The 21,740-nt window shown below is 38.2% G+C and overlaps 1 protein-coding gene across 6 annotated transcripts in view; it reads left to right on the plus strand.

Annotated features, from left to right (window-relative positions):
• Window positions 1-4,241, plus strand: part of LOC135427388 (mitochondrial basic amino acids transporter) — a 28,593-nt gene extending 24,352 nt beyond the window's left edge. For all 6 annotated transcript variants that reach the window (XM_064680926.1, XM_064680899.1, XM_064680918.1 and 3 more), the window contains 2 exons: window positions 3,074-3,535; window positions 3,611-4,241. In XM_064680926.1, coding sequence (XP_064536996.1) covers window positions 3,074-3,535; window positions 3,611-4,206 — 1,058 coding nt within the window. In that variant the 3' untranslated portion in view covers window positions 4,207-4,241. The remainder of the gene's footprint in view (window positions 1-3,073; window positions 3,536-3,610) is intronic.
• Window positions 4,242-21,740: the final 17,499 nt, after the last annotated feature.

Below are 21,740 nucleotides of genomic sequence, written 5' to 3' on the forward strand. Positions count from 1 at the left end.
GTAAAACTTCTCTTATGTTTGCTACTTCCGTTGCTCGAATTTTAGTTGTATGTCTGATTTTGAAATGGCGCCAGTATGTGCGTTTTATTGGCATATAACCACTGCATTTCCTTTCAGTTTTGTGTTGAATAGCATGCGTAAGTAATTGTCATCCAAATCTTGCACATGTGTGCACAACCGTTTCCGTCGAATTCTACGTCGCTTTTTCTGTTAAGGCGAATTCTGCAGTGATTTGCTGTTCTTCTGGTCTTTCACAAATTTGCTGAGTTTCTGCAACAGTAGCATAGACAATGCCTCCGTCTCTGTTTCAGCATTCGTTCTAGGCAACGCTGGCAATGCTGTAGCTGCCGTTACGTTTTGTTGCTGAGTTGCAGCACAATTTTGTTCGCACTTCACTTTCAAGCTACCTTGTGATTTCCATTTGTTCGCTTATTTGCAGAATATGTTGGGCTTTTGTTTGTTGCTGCCGCGCCATGGCTCTGATATGGCTGCTTTCCCTATTTTGCAGCTGCATGGCAACTTTGCAGATAAAGTTATTTTGTTCAAGAGCTTAACTTGCAGAAAGAAGTCTACGCTCAATTTGCAAGTCACATTGTTTCTCGCATCTCTCTTTAACTTAGACTGCTAAGCTGGCTGTATGGCACGATTTTGAGAACTTTCTCTCAAGCTCGTAAATTGTCATCAATATCTTGTAATCTATATATCTTGTGTCGAGTAACTCGTCTTTGAAAGAGAATTCAGCATCCTGCTTGTAGCTCTCCAATATTTTCATTAGGTCTTTGAGCTACAGCTCTTGTATCCTTATCATGTATTTGCGTTGCGTAGTAGCAGTTGTTTTTTCTCTATATCATTCTACGGCGTCACTATTACTCTTTTTTCCCGAAGGTCAAAGATGGATTCACGGTGTTCAAGTAAACGTTTGAAAGCGCACATCTTCATCATTCCCTATGGAACCTTTGACCAACGCTAACGGCCCTTTCCCGTGGAGGGTGTTATGCTAAACATTTTAGATATTACTTTTCACCCAGTTTCCGCATGTGTAAAATTTAATTCTGCTCGTTCTATCTTGAACTCCACTTCTACTTTAAAGTCAATCGAATAGAGAACCATTAGTTGTAATCAACGATTTCCACACATGTTATTCTTGTGGTGAGAATCTTGAAGACGAAAAATTAACTTGTTCATTAAACCCTTGAGCATTTTCCATTAAAAAGCCGATCCGATGGCAAAAAAAAAGTTGCAGCAATAGTTTTCCGTGGCGGGTGGAGTTTCCAAAATCGATTCCTCCATATAAAGGGCTTTGAAAATAACTTTGAAGCAAATCGGACAAGACTGAAAAACGTCTCAAACGAATTTTCATAAAGCTTCTTAATAAATGAATTTTAACCTATCAGTTGGTAAGCCATACACATGTTTTTTGTGATATTTCTACACCAGCGGGTAGAATTTTTTAAAGCCCCGTGTAAGGTAACTCCATCTTCCTAGCTGTTTGCCCTGGGGCGTTGATCACATATCAGTCAGTCTGAATAAACAATTTATATATGGAGATGAAAAAAAAAAATTGTTAACAAAAAATTTTGGTTTTAATTAACACATTAACCAAAATTAACACATTTTGGTCCACTTAATTGTTAGTTTTTTCAATATGGTAATTATTTTATTATATTGAAGAACTGTCTATATAACGCTGCAAAACCAATTTAAATTTGTAATATTTTATTTTATTGGAAACTCGAAATAACCGAAGAGCTTTATATTTTGAGTTCAATTGAATTTTTGTTAAACGAATGATAGATTTTTATCGAAGACTGGATTGCTGACAAGCTGCTGCAGCACCTGCAGGTCCTGGCTGACCCCATCAGTGAGAGCGCCTCCGAAGGCTGCACCCCGACGACCTACCTACCAGGCGTATTATTTTATCATCTTCTTCCTCATCATTGTAAATAATTTCATTGTATATATCATATAAGTTAATAGTAACTATACAACATTTCCTTAGATATTCGCTTGGTAGAGATCAGAAGGCACTGATCGATTCCAGCGCAAATAAAATAAAATAAAATAAAAGCTTCCTTTTGCAAAATGCAAAATATCATTTAACTTCACAATAATATAAAGTTACATATAGTATCTTAAATGCTTACATACATATGCATTCACATTTAGATAAGTACAATAAACATGTACATTTTTAAAATAGCTCGAGGTCAACATTCAACATCAACAAGGGATGCACAGTAAATAATACTATCGACTCTAGATTTGGATGGCAGTTCGAGCTTTTTATGCAATGACTATGTTTACCACTTTTAAAAATATTTAAAACTTCTTTAATAAATTTAAATAACAATATTAATGTTATCTATATAAGACTGATTGTCCTGACTGTTTGGCTGACTCAATTTTTGGGTTGATGTTCAAGCCAAGCTGTAAGAACTAGGTTACTTGTTGTCAGTAAAGGGCACGCCTAAGACTAGATTTTTTTAAATTCACGAATTTAAGTTTCATACGACCTTAACCGACTAATTTACCCCAGTTTCGAATAGAATTTCCTTTTTTTTTTTATTTTTTTTATTAAAAATGTATATATATTTTATTGTTAACAAGATCACTACTACCTTATAAGGCAACTTAAGCTAGTTATATATGAATAGAATTTCCAAAATCGCTTAAAGACGTATTTATTAAGTTAATATGTGGAGCTTTGATATTAAACTTATATCTGATCGGACGAAACTTTGGGGAGATACCTAAAATCTGTGACCCGAATTTTCTGACAAATCTTTCCGAATGAGCTTATACCGAAACTTCGCCTCCTTAACCTTTGTCGGTCTGTCCTGCCGACTTTCCGAGTTTGTCTGCAACCATTAATAAGCAATCAACCAGTTATCAATCAATATCAGATTTTTTACTATGTAATGGAGAGTGCCACATAGACAAAGTAATACTCTTTATTTCAATTTATCCATATGTACATACTTGTAATGATGCGTCTTTAATTTTCGGCATTCCATGATTTTTGCCTACGGATTTAATAACTACACTCATATTTAATTATTAATAAATATTTTAGGTGCTGCAGGAGTACTTGTCGGCCACCCTTTCGATACAGTAAAAGTTCACTTGCAAACTGATGACCCTAAGAATCCAAAATATAAAGGAACAATTCACTGTTTAAAAACAATATTAATGTTAGATAATATTCGTGGCTTATATCGGGGAATCAGCAGTCCAATGATGGGAATCGGTTTAGTAAACGCAATAGTGTTTGGAGTTTATGGAAACATACAGAGATTATCTGATAACCCAAATTCTTTAATGTCACACTTTTGGGCTGGAGCCACTGCCGGTATAGCACAGGGCTTCATATGTTCCCCCATGGAGTTAGCGAAAACGCGATTGCAATTATCGAATCAGATCGACAGCCAGCATAAATTTAAAGGACCTATTGATTGCTTGCTTTACATACATCGAACAGAAGGTTTCAAAGGCACGTTCAAAGGACTTACAGCAACAATACTAAGGGATATTCCAGGTAAAAGAGAATCTATATAATTTCCAACCTAGTTATGAATTAATAAAAACTAGATTTTTATTTATTTTCTGTAAGGTTTTGCCAGCTACTTCGTTTCATACGAATATATAATGCAGCTTAAAGATAAGCCCAATGTACTCTATATGCTTATGGCAGGAGGCTGTGCTGGAATGTCATCGTGGTTAGCCTGCTATCCCATCGATGTCGTCAAAACACATATGCAAGCAGATGCCCTTGGGAAACATGCTTTATATAATGGGTTCGTCGACTGTGCAGTAAAAAAGTATGAGAAAGAGGGCATAAAGTTTTTTTTCCGCGGATTAAATTCTACATTATTACGAGCGTTTCCAATGAATGCAGCATGCTTCTTTGTGGTTGCATGGACATTAGATTTCTGTAAGAAAAATGGAATCGATATGATTGGACATTCAAAACAATCTCTAAATATTGTTAATTTGGAAAACTGGAGTCAAGCCTATGTTCAAAGCGAACAAGGAACAGATGATGAACTAGTCCGAAAAATAATTTCGGAGAATGAATTACAGCTTCGTGAATCTACACATGAAACCGTTAATGGAAAACTTATAGATTATTATCCAAGTGAACAAATATACGAAAGTAACATCCAAACCACGCAATTAAAAGTTAAAAATAGTTCCGATCAATCATAAGTTTAATTTATTATAAATAAATTAAAAACCGAAAATGAAAGGCATTTTAAGTTTTAGCTTTAATCACCGCAATTACGTACTAGTACGCGATTGCACAAAGTACGGCAATTGTTATACCCTTAACCACAGACAATATAAACACTAAGATGAGTAACGCCCATGCATTTGCATGCGACGGAAAATTTCATGTCTGGCGTTTCATCTGGCGTTGGAGTTTTCGCTGTTCGCTCAGACGAACGGAATGCCGAAGTCGCGGCTTGCTGATGCGCTGACACGAGCAACGAAGTTAGTCGCCAGCCTGCCTTCAGCAAAGCTGGTCGATGGTGCTTTGCGTCGCTTCGTTTTCGAAGTACATTGAGCGAATAGTTTTAAACTTACGATCGCAAAGTACTTTTGGTTTATCCATGAAATGCATGCTTTATTTAAATGATACATTACCCTAGATACTAACTATTAATTTTGCAGGAAAATTTAAAAATAAAATAATTTTTTTACAGGGCGCAACTTGTGCAATAACTATGTTAAGAAAATATCACACATAGATTTATTTCACTTTTGTTTTTGGACAGTGTATGCTCCAGAGAAGTTTAGCCAATGGCGTGCAAGCACCTATGTTTGTATGTATGAATTATGCATGCATAGCTACATCAAAATATGTATGTATATGTTGTTATGCACTGCTCTGGCTTTGGCTGGCACAGAAATAAATTTTGTTATTTTTGTAGCGCTGATCATGCACCTATCCCAAATTTGTATTCACAGTCTTTGCCTGAACCCTTTGAAAATTTGTGAACATGGCTTATTGCTTTTGAGCAAATGTATGTTACAGGGAGAAGGCAGCATATCCGCCCATAAAGTATATATATTTTTGATCAATAGTCGAGTCGATCTAGCCACGTCCGTTTGTCTGTCCGTCCGACTGTCTGTCTGCGTGTTCGTCCGTATATATGAACGCGTCGCTCTCAGAACCTTAAAGAGCTAAATACTTACTTGTGGCACTAACCAAAGAGCATATGTATGTATATGTAGATGGGACATGCCGTAGAAGAAATGTGGGCACTAAAAAATCGGTGACATCTGGTCCAAAAAAAGAGTAAGATATACATATGTCTTTTATTCGCTTACACTACAGGAAGCTGCTTTGGCTTACTCTCTTCCATATGATTTGTGCGATAGAACTGTTTATTTTTATCTCGCTCGCACTTACTCTCAGTGCTCTCAATGCTCTCTTTATATAACTCGAAATTCAGAAATCCCTAAATATTGTCAAATTTGCATCGGACAGGCAGACACCAACAGGCACACAAGCGCATAAATGTTTCTATTCATGTAGAAAATATGCAAGTATCCGTGAATGGCAAGTCCAAAAACTTTTAAATGCACACATGCCAACACTTAGGTACCCTTTCCAACAATAACGAGCTAAAATGCAAGAATTTCGCATCGACGTGGCAAGCTTATATTACTCGTCCATTCAAAAGGGAAGATATTTGAGAAAAACTGAATTTGTGGGCTTTTTTGCTTGTGCGGACACATACACACACAAAACTTTAAACGGTACATAGACAAATTGAAAGAGCACTGAGAGTAAACCAAAGCAGTTTCCTGTAGTGGGAGCGTGATAAAAACAGCGATGCCGTTCTATCGCACAAATCATATGGATGAGAGTAAGCCAAAGCAGTTTCCTGTAGAGTGAGCGAGTAAAAAGACAGCGATGCCGTTCTACGACACAGGTCATATGTATTCTTACTCTCTTGCTGTGAAAGCATACGGGCATGTCTAGAACCCGAACAAAAACGAAGGCGACTTTGGACCAGCCGCACTTTAAACGCTTGTCACCACCAAATGTACGGGTCGCCCAGTCTATATGTTATTTGGTTAGTGGTTTAGTGCTTGTAGCCAGTACGAGATTTTTCCCTATAATCGATCAATTATCCCGTTTCGATTAAAAATCTAATTCTTTATTTTTTAACAATACTCGTAGGTTACAAGAATTATTCACTAAACTTGACAGGTAGCTTTTAGGATAGTATATAAAGATCAAGTATCTTTCATTTAATAGCTATTTTATAAACAGGATTGCAATTGCGATTGTGTTTTCTGAGCTGTGTGTATGTGCTGCCACTTTTTTTATTTTATGTTCGATAAAAATGAATTTGTATTATGACTGTAGTGTAGAGATGGTAGTAAATAGCGCAGTCAGTTACAGGATCTAGTCCAATTGAAATTTTATTTTTTATTTACGTGTTGTAGCTCGCGCTGCATTTGGTGTTGGTATCCTTGATCCTCTTGTTCATATGTCCTTTTTCGCCGAGTTTGTTATAACTGTCGTGTTGCTATCGTCTTAACCAATTTCAGTTTTTAATATAGATGATAACTTTTAACGTAATCTTCTGTTAACCTTTACAAATATTTCTTGTCCAGACGTTCGATTGTTTGCTGCGATTTTTTATGACTGTATTCTGTTTTTGTCTGAGCCTGTCAATGTTATAATACTAAGACCGTGCCCGTCGCCTAAATTTACGCACCCATTGATGAAAATATCTGTCTTACGACAAGCTCTTGATCGGTACATTCGCACACATATGTGAGTGTGTGTGTGTACAGCTCGAAATTCAGAAATGCCAAAACCTTCAAATCTTGTCAAATTCGCGTCGGGCAGGCAGGCAACCACAGGCACACAGACGCATAAATGCTTCCATCCATATAGAAAAGTGTGTAAGTGTGCGTGCTTGGCAGGCCCAAAAAGTTATCATGCACTTATGCCATCGTTCAGGTACCCTTACCCTTACAACAAGCATGGAAAATAGCAATTTTGCACATGAATGAATATCAGACGAATGCTCACTCGAAAGAGTGTGCGTGTGCACAAGTCGCAAAATTGGAAAATGTTCAATTTTTGGTATTTTCTTAGAATTCTTCGTCAAGCCGACGATGAATTACCCTCGCAGAAATACGACTTAGTTTATTTTTTATTTTAAATAAAATAGTGTGGGGACCTATTTTAAACTATTTTAAACTATTGAAAACTAAAATACAAGAATAAAAAATATAAATATTTCATTTGTGTCATTTACTTTTATTTAAATAAAAAACAAGTAAGAGGTTCTAGTCGGGAGCTCCCGACTAGGGTATACCCTGAACCCTTTTATTCTCATATACACCAAATGCAGATCGCGCTTTGCTCTTGTTTGCTTTAGTAGTAAAAAACGAATTAAAATAGCAGCACAGAAAACAATACAATCGCAATGTGTGTGTACATGTATACAGAAACTCTTGGAATTTGCGCTTCCTACTGCACGTGTTTGCAGGGCAAAACACATTTTCTTTCGTGTTTCTTAACCGATCTTGATGAAATTTTCAGTAGCAATTCATATTGTACTATAAAATATTCGTGTATTCTTAAAATGACAATTGCATTTCAATTGTGGCTTAATTACATAGGCAATACAAGTTGGTTTGCTATTATCGATTATCGGAAACAAACTCGATCTGCGCATGGACTAGGCGGACCCACAGCTAAAATTTCAAGTCTCTAGCTCCTATAGGTTCTGAGATCCTTGCGTTCATACATACGGACGGACGGACGGACGGACGGACGGACGGACGGACGGACGGACTTAAAGACGGACTTACAGACGGACAGACAGACGGACATGGCTAATTCGACTCGGCTGTTGAGAATATATATACTTTATGCCTGTAACATACATTTGCACAAATACATAATACCCTTTTAATTCATTTTAAATGGGTTCAGGGTATAATGAGCTTCTTCTCATTATGCCTGACTGGACGAAGAAATACATGATAGAGCATTTAAATGTGTGTGCTATCACAGGAATACAATTAAAGGTTTTTTTTTTCGAAATTTGAGGCTTTATTGAGCAAAAATGGTTACAAAACGATTATTTAAAGTATTGTCCATCACTAGCCACTACTTTTCCCCTTCTTTCTGTCAATTTTCGGATACCAACTCGGAAGAACAGTTCGTCTTTTGATGCAATCCATTTTTTCGTTTCCTCGTAAGAGATGAAGTGCTGGTCAAGCAAGCCATGTGCCATCGATCGGAACAAGAAGTAATCGGACGGGGCAATTTCTTGGGAATACGGCGGGTGCGGCAGAACATACCATTTCAACGTTTCCAAGTACTTTTTGACGGGTTTTGAGGCATAAGGGCGAGCGTTGTCATGTTGCAAAATGCCTTTGTCGTGCCGCTGCTCGAATTGCGGCCGTTTTTCCTTCAATGTCCGGCTCAAACGCAACCCCGGTGATGGTTTCGTACGGTTTGAGCAGCTCATAATAAATGACGTCCAGCTGATCCCACCAAATACAGAGCATGGGCTTGGATCCATGGATATTCGGTCTTGGCGTTGATGACGATGTGTGGCCGGGGTATCCATAAGATTTTTTACGTTTGGGGTTATCATAATGGATCCACTTTTCATCGCCATTGACGATGCGATGCAGAAAACCTTTCCTTTTTTGACGCGCGAGCATCTGTTCGCACGTCATAAGCCGCCTCTCCACGTCTCTCGGCTTCAGCTCGTATATTACCCAATTTCCTTGCTTCTGAATCATACCCATGGCTTTGAGACGTTTGCCGACTGTTGACAAGTCAACCCCCAATGATACGGACAATTCTTGGAGCGTTTGACTCGGACGTTCCTTGTCATCGGTGTTAAAATCACCACTTTTGAAGCGTCGAAACCAGTACTCACATGTTAAAATCGATGGAGTATAACCCCCGTAAGCTTCCTCGAGCTGCAACCGACTCGCAGCAGCAGTTTTCTTCAAATGGGAGCAGAACAATACAGCTTCCCGCAAATTCCGTTTATTCGCCCCGAAAGTCGACATATTGAATGGTCTTGTTGTGTATGTTGTTTACACTTGCGCAAGATGACACATACTGACAGTCCAAGCTAGAATATAGTGCTTTGGCGCGAATATAGTTTTGGGGTGCCCTCATGCAACATACGTTTATAACCTTTAACGTTCGGCTTTCGAGGCCGGCGTTCGGCAGCCACTCTCAGCAGTCTTACTCTTTCTGGACACACTAAATTGGGCGCAGGCACCCATGGGGCTCACTCGTTGTGATTTATCGTGTTTCGATTATTCTGCTGTTTGACATATCTATGCATTGTATAGTTGTGATTGGGGCTTATACAACATTTTGTATGCGTAAGTATGCGAAGTATGCCTTCCAACTTATTCTACCATTCCAAATCCAACTACTAAGAGACTGGACTGGACTCAGGATGATCCGTAAAAATTACGACTTTGGCCTTTATGGCGAAGTAATTCTTGAGCGCTTTTAAAGCCAAAATAATAGCCAACATTTCATTTAAATTGGCATTTTATGTTGGCTTGTTGCCGAGCCTGCAAAATTATATCTAAGTTTTTGGCATGCAATTTATTATCTTTGATAAAGACAATGTCATTTATATAAATAAAAAATATCTTTCTGATATGGTCATCAACCCGAATGAGAGTCATGTAAACTCATATTTGTCAATAGAGAATACTGTTTTTTCGATATCCGATTCTTAAAAGAATCTGTTGGAAACCAATTTATAAAAAAACTTTGAGAAAAAATGCTGTTGCCCAATGGGGCTAATACAGCATTTATCTCAAGTATTGGATATTTATCAGCAATGTTTGCTTAATTTAACTTTATATAATCAATAAGCATTCAATATATATTTTTTTAGAAGAACCATTGGGGTTATTTGACACTATCCATACAAATGAGTTATATCACTAACCAAATAACATATAGATGGGACATGCCGTACTATAAATGTGGACAAAAAAAATAGGTGCATCTGGTCCAAAAAAAGTGTAGGATATACATATGATGTCTTTTATTAGCTTACACTACAGGAAACTGCTTTGGCTTACTCTCTTCCATATGATTTGTGCGATAGAACGGCATCGCTCTTTATTTTTAGCTCGCTCGCACTTACTCTCAGTGCTCTCAATGCTCTCTTCATGTCTAGGTACCGTTTAAATGTTTGTGTGTGTATGTGTCTGCACAAGCAAAAGTGCCCACAAATTCAATTTTTCTCAAATATCTTCCCTTTTAAATGGACGAGAAGCATTTATGCGCATGTGTGCCTGTGGTCCCTGCCTGCCTATCCGATGCACATTTGACAATATTTTGGGATTTCTGAATTTCGAGCTGTACACACACACACACAGACACAAATGTGTGTTAATGGGCAGATCATAGGCGCAAAAGAAAATATCAACCAACATCCTGCTAAAGCGCTAGATCAGCATTGCAACAGAGCGTCACAATGCTGTGTTGGTCTTGTGTGAGCAATGACTGTTTCTCGGCGGGTGGAACCGAATCGGATATACCCTGTATGGTAGATTCGGTAACGATTCTATGGACAGTTCTGTCCTTTGCTTGAATTCCATTACAGTGTCATCTTATGATAAGCCGTTGATTGTGAAGCGTCTCTGGCATGAAGATGTGACGACATCCTTGATGTCGCATGTTGCCGTTTGGTCATAGAGTATTTCCTTGAGACAGTCGATGTTGACCAGGTTGGTTTGTGCAAGTGTGTTTTCGCATATAGGTCTGGTGAATTTTGGGACATCTCTTCTCAAAGTACAAAATTTAACCCTTTTGGTCGTACAAAATGTAGTTGGGTACAATTAGGAATTTAGTTTGATGTAACGGCAGAGGAACAATGTGTGCAAATTTATACATTTTTGTGTTGAATATGGGAATTTTTCCATGGAATGTTATGTTAAAATCGTTGATGTAGGCTTCTAAGGTTAACAATCTTTATAAGTGTTCGTCGGATTCTAATATTACATTTTGGTTAGATATGAATTCGTTTATAAATCTAATTTCTTTTTCAGATAATATAAATATAGGTATCATATTTAGTTTAGTTAGCAGAATACTTTCTGCTATATTATTTATATGATTGTACATTGAAATGTATATTGAAATTTATTCTAGTAATGTACTGAAGTATATGTGTTTCGTTGTGTTCTACATTTAGTGTTTTGTGTACATTGTTTTTGTAGTTTTTAATAAAACTGTTAATTATTCCCTGTTCTTGATTTATGTGTTCAGTTAGATTTTCAAATCTTAGGATAGCTTCTTGGTTAAATATTATTTGATTGTTAATCAAATTTGGGTTTCGTTTTCTTTAATAACATTAAATTTATCAGCAATAGATTGGCCGTCTTTTGCGTCCATATTTCCTGTTACTACCAAGACCATTTTTTAAACCTCTTTTTTCTCTACTAATTTTGCTTTAAGACTGTCTATAATTTATCCTGAAAACTATACTTGTCTTAAGTCGTTTAATGCTGTTTCGAATTTTTCTGTGTTTTCTAACAAGTTTTGTGTGTTGATTTTGTGTAAAAGATGCTTATATGATATTATAACTCTTGCGAGTCTGTCGTGTTCCTCCAGCTGTTGTACTTTAATAATCTGTGCTGTTACACAGCAGAATCTGCAAAATATGACTGTAAATACAATTTTGTCCTTTTTTTAATTTTTGATTTGTGAATCTTTTGATTCTTGTGTGATATAAAAGTTGGACCTTTGTCCTGCTTGACTTTGTGTTTAGTGAATCTAGGCGTTAACTTATTTCTCCTATTTTCTTTTCTAAATACTGTGTCGCCTTCATTGAGGGTTTCTGGTGGATTTCTGTTTTCGTTAATTTTAGTTATTCTTTCTTTTATTTTATTATCTATGCTCTCTTTTATGTCGGGATAGATAGTATTACGGAATTCGTTAAGTTTTTGAAGATGATCGTGTTCGCTATAAGGGGAAGCGTCCTGATTTAGTATGTGCGGTCTTCCGTGGAAGATCTCATAGGGTGTGTATTTTGTTGTTTAGTGGATTGAATTATTGTATGTCAGTGTTTCGAAGAAAATGTCTTCGTGGTCGCAGGTGAGTTTCTCTGTTTTTCTTTTGTTTAAAATTATTCTGTATATCTCGGTTAGAGACGAATGGAGTCTTTTCACTGGGGAGTTACTCGAAGATTGTTGAAATTAAGTAAAATGCACTAATATGTTATATTGTGCACAAAATTCTTTAAAAAGTTTGTTTGTGAATTCAGAACCTTGATCGCAAATAAGTTTTTTCGGGATTCCGAATGTAGAGAAGAAATTTCTCATAGATTTGAATATGTTTAAACTATTTCTGGTCGGGATTGTATAGCCCGAAGCAAATTTGGAAAATTTGTAAATGATAGTCAAGATGGTTTTTCCGTTAATCGTATAAATGTGTGTGTGTATAATCTGCATAGGGCATTACGGGGTTTCTGTTTCTGAATATTCTAGTTTCTGTGGTTGCCTGTCGTACTTGAGTGTTTGTCAGATGTCGCAGTCATTAATAATGTGCGAAGTTTTGGTCTTTAATAAAGGGGAAATATATGGATCTTCTTAAATTTCTTGTTCGTTCGGGTGGGTTATGTCTCTTAGTAGGGTGACGCATCTAATGACCGTGTATAATTGGGTTGGTAAGAAGCATTCCTTTAGGGTTTCTTCAATAGCTTTAAAGACTTCGTCAGGCGCAAAAATAGCGCATGTTTTGTTAGGTCTGTAGAGATTTTTTAAGATATTAGTCATTTTCTTCTTATCGTAATGTGTTTCTGATATCGTTCTTCTGATTTTATTTTTGAAAGGCACGGAAGTCAAGATTTCAGCTAGTGTTCCAACTTTGAAAACAGTTTAAACATTAAATTCGTATAAAGGTTTGTTAGAAATGGGAATTGTGATAGTGTTATTCTGGTTTATGGGGGGAGCGACGTCGTTAGTATTTACGTCGCCTGTGACGCGGCTAAGAGCGTCGGCTACTACGTTTTGGGGTCCTTTCTTGTAGACTATCTCGTAGTCATGGTCCATTGAACCAATTTTGAATTTGGTTCCTTGAAGTTCATAAGTCAAGTCAATGGCCTATGATCTGTAACGATTTTCAATTTCTGACCGTATAAATAGGGACGAAAATGGTTTTCTTTTTCTTTTTCTACAGTTGAATAATTTACCTCTGTGTCCGATAGCGTTCTTCTAGCGAAAGACACCGGCTTGTCGTGATTAAGAGTACCTTGAGACAAGACTGCCCCAATATTTTGAAATCAGGATATTGGAGGATGGGGTCGTTACATAGCAGTGTTTTGCAAGTTTCAAATGCTTTACTATATTCCTCATCTATTTTTACTGTGGCTTTGCCTTTCAGTTGTTGTGTCAAGGGTTTAGTGATTGCTGCGAAATCTTTTATGAAGTTTTTATAGTAACCGAGCAATCCTAGGAAGGATTTGATTTGTCTTGTGGTTCTTTGCATGGGGAGTACTTTAATGGCAATTAGATTGTTGGGGTTAGGTTTTATACCGGAATCGGTTACTACGTGACCTAGGTATTCGATTTCCTTACTGAAAAATTCGGATTTTTCTGGTTGGAGCTTTAAATTTGCTCTATTAAGCCGTTCGAATACTAACTTTAGGTCGTTGACGTGTTCTTGAAGTGATGATGAAAATACTATAATGTCGTCAAGATAGATTGAACAACAATTGCCGTTAAGGTCTGCTAAAATGTTGTGCATCATTCTGATATCGTTCTCTGGGGCGTTTGAACGCCCGAAGGGCATTCTTATAAATTCAAAATGTCCTCCTATTGCCTAATACTGCTTTGCTTATATCTTTTGGATCCATCTCAACTTGGTGGTATCCACTTGCTAGATCTAAGGCCATAAAGTATTTGGCTCTACCTATCCTGTCGAGGACGTCGTTGATGTTTGGCGTGGGATATTTATCTCTAACGGGCTTTTCGTTTAGTTTTCTGTAATCGATTACTAATCTCCATTTTTTATTATTTGAAGCGTCGGGTTTCTTTGACACGAGAAAAATTGGTGCGCTCCATGGAGAATGACTATGTCTAATTATGTCTTGTTCTAGAAGTTTAGTGATTTGTCTTTAAATTTCTTGTTTTTCTACAAGACTGTATCGGAATGGTTTTGTATGCAATGGAATTTATTCTTTATTCTGTAGTCTGTATTCTACGTTTGACTAAGTTGTTGAAGGTGAGGTTGTCTCCCTCTCGATGAAAAAGTTTCGGAAACTTTGTACAAAGGTCTTTTAACTCTGTTAACTCTTCAGCGTTTAGATGGTCTGTCCGCAGTTGGGCAAGTATATTGATACTGTCTTTTGGTTTGTTATCATTTGTTACGGATATGGCATTTAACTCAATGTAATCATTCTCGATGTTTTTATTAACTTGAAGTTCTGCGTCGACGCACAATTTCTGTTTGTCTTGTGAGTAATTGATTACTTCCATAAAACTAAAATTGTTTTTGGCTTGGTAGAGTCCTCCAGATATGAGTACATCTTCGGAAATTTTCGTAGTTTCGCACCAAAATACGCCGTTAGCGATGATAACGGGCGGCATTACTATGTTTTTGGATGTTTCGTCCAAAATGTGAAGATCTGAAGTTGTGTTAATTTCTATGTGCCTCTTAATGTTGAAACGTTGAGTTTCTAGTATTAACTTGGAAATATTGACTATCGCTTTTAACTGTTGTAAGATGTCAATTCCAATTAAACCGTCGAAGTATGGGTGGAGTTGAAATAGGATTAGTTGATAACGTGTGTTATCTGAAAATTCCTTAAATAAGGGTAGCACTGTCTTTTGATGCAGAGTGTGTACGTTAAGTACTGTTTAATTGAAATTGGATTTGTTAATTTAATTTGCTCTGAATCGGTGACAACTTTTGGGACAATGAACGACAAGGTTGCACCTGCGTCTATTAAAAACTTTAGGGGTATCCGGACTTTAAGGGTGACCCTGGCTTTTTTTTAACTAAATATCCAGTTTGTTTCTCGAGGCACTTCGTGGAAAATTTGAGTCCTCATCTATATTATGGAGTTGAAAACTATGCGCATAATCCGTTGAAGTCTGTTCCATGTTACCCCTGGTTCTGTTAGAGTTTGAGTTTGCCTGTCTTCTCTGTTCGTTCTGGTGGTCTTTTGGCATTATTGCCAGTACGTTATTTTTCTTATGTTGGTAGTTGTCTTTTTCATTTGGGGCGTAGTCCCTCTTCTTTCCGTTGTCTCTTGGTTTGTAACCGTTACCTTGGTTGCCCTGATATCCCTTTTGTTGTCCGTTAGGTTGGCTACTCTGTTTTCTGTTATCTAGCTTACTGGTTTCTTGCTGCCTCCTATTTTCTTTGAAATAAAAGTCCCTTTCTTTAATAGCCCATTCGAAAGCTTCCTGGAGGTTAGTAGGTCTCCTAGATCTTCCTGCTAATCCCAGTGGGCCTCTGACAACGGTTAAGAACGTAATTAGACAAGTATTTGCGAACCATTCTTTCTTTGTTTTGGTCAATATTGGTTCGTATTCTTTTGTATCTGTTAATTTGAAAAAGGCCGTTTTGATTTCGCAAATTTTTTCGAATAAAATTTGTATTGGGTATTGAGAAAATGCGAGGTTATGCAATTCGAACATGAGAGTTTGTTTTTCTCGCTTGTCGGAACAATGCAGAATTAATGCATCTTTGATCTTATCCCAATTAAGGTCGGCTCCAGATGTGTGAGCCGCATCATAAGCCTTGCCTTCAATTTTCTGCCTAATTGCCTTTAGGAGCATTTGTCTGTATGGGGTCTTATCCGTTCCTCTAATTAAAAGGAGGATTTCCTCTACATTGTTAATAAAATCGCTAAGTTTTTTGGGATTACCGTCATAAGGCGGTAGGAAGCGGATCACGTTCGGGATTCTAAGAGACGAAACTAAGTCTATGTTGCTTGCTGTTATCGCAGCTTGGTTAGGTGGAGGTGAGCTGGAAGTCAAAGTCATTGACGGTGTTGAGGGTATTCTTGTCACTGTCTGGAGCTGTTGGTCGGGATCTTCCCTAATGTCCGATAAACTAGTACTAATCCTGGTCCTACTCCTAGTGTTTGGGATAAGTTTCTTAACTTTCCCAATAGAAGACATCTAATTTTGATGGGTGTGAATGTTTAATTTGGAGTCTGGTTCTTGGTTTATCTGTCTTAAGCTAGTTATCCTAGATTTAATGTTGTTTGAAAGGTCTTAAGTTATTTTGACTTAATTAGGCTTAACAATATTTAAATATAATTATGTGTGTAGTGTAGTGAGTGTTTGTTATACGAATTATTAGTGGAGTGTATTGTGGCTGTGTAGACTTCTCTTTCTGTAATTGGTTGTGACAGTATTATTTTTTCTTATATATTTTGTAAAAATATTCGTAAGTTATATATCGGTTGTTGTACAAGATCAATAGCATTGTAAACTAGGTAGTTTGCTTATCAAAATGGAAGGACAAGGTGCATATGTGTGTGTGTTTGTATTATTATTTTTTTTTTATACCCTGAACCCATTGAAAATGGGAAAAAAGAGTATAATGTATTTGTGCAAATGTATGTAACAGGGAGAAGGAAGCATCTCCGACCCCATAAAGAATATATAATCTTGATCAACATCAACAGCCGAGTCAATTTAACCATGTCCGTCTGTCTGTCCGTCCGTCTGTGGGTCCGCCCGTCCGTCCGTATGTATGAACGCAAGGATTTCAGAACCTATTAGAGATAGAGACTTGAAATTTTAGCTGTAGATCCTCCTAGTCCCTGCGCAGATCGAGTTTGTTTCCCGATAATTGATAACTTGCCCCGTTTCCAAGTAATCAATAAAAATCGATATTAAAATCCTGTTTTTTGAGCAATTTTGGTAAATAGTAAGAACTAGAGTCACCAAACTTGACATGTAGCTTCTAGAATAGTATATATATCAAGTATCTTTCATTTTATAGCTATCGCCACCTCCCCGCTACCAACACAAAGCTATAAATCATGTTAGTAAACCAACTATCTAATTAAGCCAAAAGTTAAATGCAATTGTCATTTTGAGAATACACGAAAAATTTATAGTACAATAAGATCTACTACTGAAAATTTCATCAAGATCGGTTAAGAAACACGAAATAAAATGTGTTTTGCCCTGCAAACACGTGCAGCAGCAAGCGCAAATTGCAAGAATTTCTATATACATGTAAGTGCCAAATCCTTTAAAAAAAAAAGGTTAAATATTTTCTGTTTCACTTGTGGCTTTCAAGCTTTGTCTGAAATATTTTTGTCGATTTTTGTCTTTTTAGACTTTAGACTCGAGTGCGCATGGCCAATTTTCCGGCTCTGTGTCCCTTATTTTTTGTTATTGGTTAAAACCCTAACCTCAACAGCACCCCGATAATATTGGGTGCGAAATAAAATATGCCTTATTAGTATTAATTTGTCCTAGTGAGATAGTTAGTCCTTTTAAAAATTGAATAGTGGTAAAATTGTGGAAGTGCAAATTAAGTGGCAAGGAGATAAAATAACTGTTTAAAAAACTAAATGTGTAAATTCTAGTACGCACCACCCACCTAAAGAAAAATATAGATATATGTCGTATATCCAACAAATTATTGTGAGTATTATTTATGAATGTTAACGATTAAGTTTTAGTAAGAAACTGAGAATATGACAGAGTGTACTGCAATTCAATATTTTTGTCCTACTTGTATTAGGGTTGCTACTGAAAGCAGGGTGTGGGACAAAGAAGATAGTCTCTGCCGAGCATGGCCCGAGTGTGTTGTATAACGTTCGGTTTGGTATAGAGTGTTGAGTGTTCACTAACAGTACTAAAAGTCAGAGAAGAATGTAGAATGACAAGAGAATGAGAAGTGTGCTAGAGGACGATGAAAATCATTCATTCGAACGTGCTAGTCAAAGTGAACAGACGTGCTCTTGAGAAGATATTTTTTTAGTGACTACAACGACACTCGGAACTTGCTGTGCTGCCAGTCTGCCATCTGAGTGGTCCGATTATATGTAGTGCCTGTTATAACTTTTCTATAATCTTTTTTTTTCTTATTGTACTCCCTATCCCTCATTCCTCTCCCGCTTCCTCATTCAGTACGCGAATTTTTACGAAGTAGATTTATAACTTTGGGAGCAAGTTAACCAGCGGATTTAGTGAACCCACCCGCATGCCGACGAGTCACAGCCAATGCCAGCGCATACTCCGACTTGGAGCACCGCCCATCCGCTCCTTGACTTTATTCGTTATACACGTGGGCTGCTAATATATATATATAAAACCATACGTTTTCTTTCAAAGCTCTTGTGCTTTAATAGATTAATCGGCTTACTTACTTGATTTATGGTTATGTGGTGGTAGCGGGGAGGTGGCGATAACTATTAAATGAAAGATACTTGATATATATACACTATTCTGGAAGCTATATGTCAAGTGTGGTGACTCTAGTTCTTATTATTTAACAAATTTGCTCTATAACAGGAATTAGATATTGATTTTTATCGATTAGTGGCTTTAACGGCAGTTTATACCCCACCAGCTCGAGTCGGCCGATCATTTCTATGCACAATACAATTTTTCATGACCATGTTTCTTAAAATGCGATTATATTCGAATCGAATTTTTAAGCTTATAAATGAGACCTCTGACATTCTGATAAAGAAGTTAGTTTTTTGTGGCAGTTACGTTTCCCTGTATCGAGGGGACCGGAAGGGTGACAGGCTGGTTTCTCGTTTTTTGCTAAAATTTAGGTTCACAAATGATTGGGAACGAATCATGTGAAATATTAATTTTGAATGATGCTATTTTATGAGGTGGAAAACTTAAATATAATTATTTAGCAGCCAATGAATCTCAAGTGATGTCAGACGAAAGTCGGGATACAAAAACTTGCTTACAAGGGGAAACAACAGTCAACATAGGTGCTGATGGGGCTGAAGATAAATCAGGAGTTGGTGGGGCAAAGAGGCACCGTCATTGCTTTTAACAATCCAAGCTAGATTGCGCGCAGGTCTACCTTTGCGGCCAGAAGCTGACGGTGGGACCTCTGCTCAGGTAATATTCGGACAATCGCTTAGAGAAGGCGATAATGACAGCATTGGGGATAAATCCAAGTGCATTAATGCTCGCAGGTCCACCACGTTCCGTTTGAACCCATAGCTGCTCAAAAACCGTGGCGTCAAGAAGCGCCCCAAATACCCCTCTTTAAACATGGCCTATGTCACATAACCGTTTTCCATGAACCACCGTGCGGACTCGCCGACCATTACCTCTTTCATTGCCCTTGGTAGCCTGTCCACGTTGATGTCATACGATATGGCCTGATCCTGGAGGGCCACCAAGAAGAACAGAGGATCGCAAAAGCCGAACGTTCAGTTTGAAGCCGCATCTCGCTCAGCGCACGACGTCGCTGCGGCTGATGCTTTTTCTTAATTTATGTATGTTAGTTTTAAATCCTTACAGCCCAAATACATATGTGTGCATGCATGTGCAGAGAGTACCTCGCTCTCACTTATTGCTTTTGCGCACTTGTGTGCATCTCTTCTTCCCTGTATATCTTCTCAAGAAACCCCGAGATCTACAAACATACATATGTTTGTGTTGTGTGGATGTGCGCACAAGTAGATACAAACAAGTCTGTCGCGAGCCAGAGATATTTTCTTCAATTGTGTGCCCTTTGTGCCTGTGGTAGCAAATTGTTTAAGAAAATACAACAAATTGAAAATGTTTAATTTTTGCGACTTTCTACTTGTGCACACGCACACTCTATCGAGGGAACAGTCGTGTGATATTATAAAAGGGTTTGGCCTGCTCTTGTGCGAAATTTGTACCTGTACGTTGGCATAAGTGCATGATATCTTTTTGGGCCTCCCAAGCACACACACTTTTTTGTATGGATGAAAGCATTTATGCGTTTGTGTGCGTGTTGGTTGCCTGCCTGCCTTCCCGATTCAGAGTTGACAAGATTTGTAGTTTTTGGCATTTCTGAATTTCGAGCTCTACACACGCACACATACACACACACATTTATTTTTGCTCCTTTTAGTTATTCATTATTGTTATTATAATTGTAATAGTTTCTTTCACCTTATTTTTAGCACCCCGTTCTCCCGTCGCTCGCTCGCTCACCATTAAATTTTGTCGCGTACCGAAAAGACGCCCCATTGTGAGCCTAGACGTCAACTGCATTTGCCGGTATACATGCTGTCGATTTTCGACCGCGAGCCTGTGCCTTAACGTATGGGCTTGTGTTTGTGTGTACGCCCGCACTCTCACTCGTGCGCGCCGCTCACTCAACAAAATCGTTATGACCGTCCGTTAGTTTTTCGGTCTCTAGTTTGTTATTTGTCCGTCTGTTGTCGCGTTATTTGTCTGACTGCACGTGTACATTGGCTGCCGACACCCCAGTAGGACTCGAACACTTCCCTTTCTCTATGCTGCAGGCAGTCAGTTTTTCAGCTGCTGCTGCCTTCTAGCCCTAAATCTACTCTGGCGGTACTCTCGTGGGTCTTCAGGCCACGTTAGTGCCACTTGTACAGTAGGGTTTTTAGCCGGGGTTGTAGAACTCAGGCTACCCAGGTCCACTTACAAGAAAATTGTAACTTGCCGAGACGCGATGCTAGAAAAGATGGGGGATCGCTGTACCACAGAGTAGTTATGTTAGAGGAAAGGGCGGACCGCAGGGATCGCTCCGCCGTGGTGTAGGTTAGGCTTCGTAGGTATAATGGGTGCTGCTGGGATCGCCCCGCCACAGAATTAAAATCGTATATAAACTGCCACTTTTCGGTCTCGCTTACCGAACGATCAAAAAGAGCGATCTTTTAGTCGCTAAATAACATAAATGACCCTCTCCGTTCGCACGTTCACTACTTACGCTTGTCGTTTTCAAAGTGAACCTGCTGTTTAGCTTCACCGTCTCGACCCTCTCTCGCACCCTTTGTCGTGTGGTGAGAACTCTTTCTTAAGCATACTTACTCCTCTGCTCCTCCTGTAATCGTTTTAAACATTCAGGGTTGTTTCTAATTAGACCTAAACTTTAATCGATCTTCTATATTCATATTCAAATTCATTTTCTCATTCATTATATCCTTAGTTAGTTTCGTTCTTAATATTAATACAATTTATTTTCCCTATTGTTACCTTGCGTCACAGGCTCAGTAGAAAACAATATACTACACCACCCATCTTCAGACAATACTTATCCAGAACTAAATACCAACATAAGACACACACATTTATATACACCAACGGTTCTGACATAGCAGTGTGGAGTGAAAGTGTGCGGTCGCGTTTTGTTCGTCGCTCCCATTATTCCCCATCTTTGGCTGCGATGGCTACAAGGAAAAGAAAACGCGTAAGTACTGGTGTAAACAACAACACCAATACGTACCTGTCAGGGTGCTCCGCTACGTGTCCGATGGTCCTCCGGCTTTAACACCAAGCTGGTATTCCGCTCCGAGTGTGTGGGGGGAAAGCACTATTCTATGTTCTTTCTTTCTATCAAACTACTCCAAATAGAGGAAAATGTCGCCGCCCACAAAAATTGCTGTCTCACGTCGAGATTGCAAAAATCAATCAGATGGTCAACCAAACAGATGATGGCAGTGCTGCAAGGTGCGAGGCAATCCAAGACAAGGTACCTAGCAAGGCGGTAGTGGCGCTGCAGATATTGGGCGCTCTACTAAGCGTTGTTAACCAACGAT

Source organism: Drosophila montana, unplaced genomic scaffold (assembly GCF_035044405.1).
Source record: "Drosophila montana isolate Dmon_TW-CO22-7 unplaced genomic scaffold, ASM3504440v1 contig_1334_1, whole genome shotgun sequence".
NCBI lineage: Eukaryota > Metazoa > Arthropoda > Insecta > Diptera > Drosophilidae > Drosophila > Drosophila montana.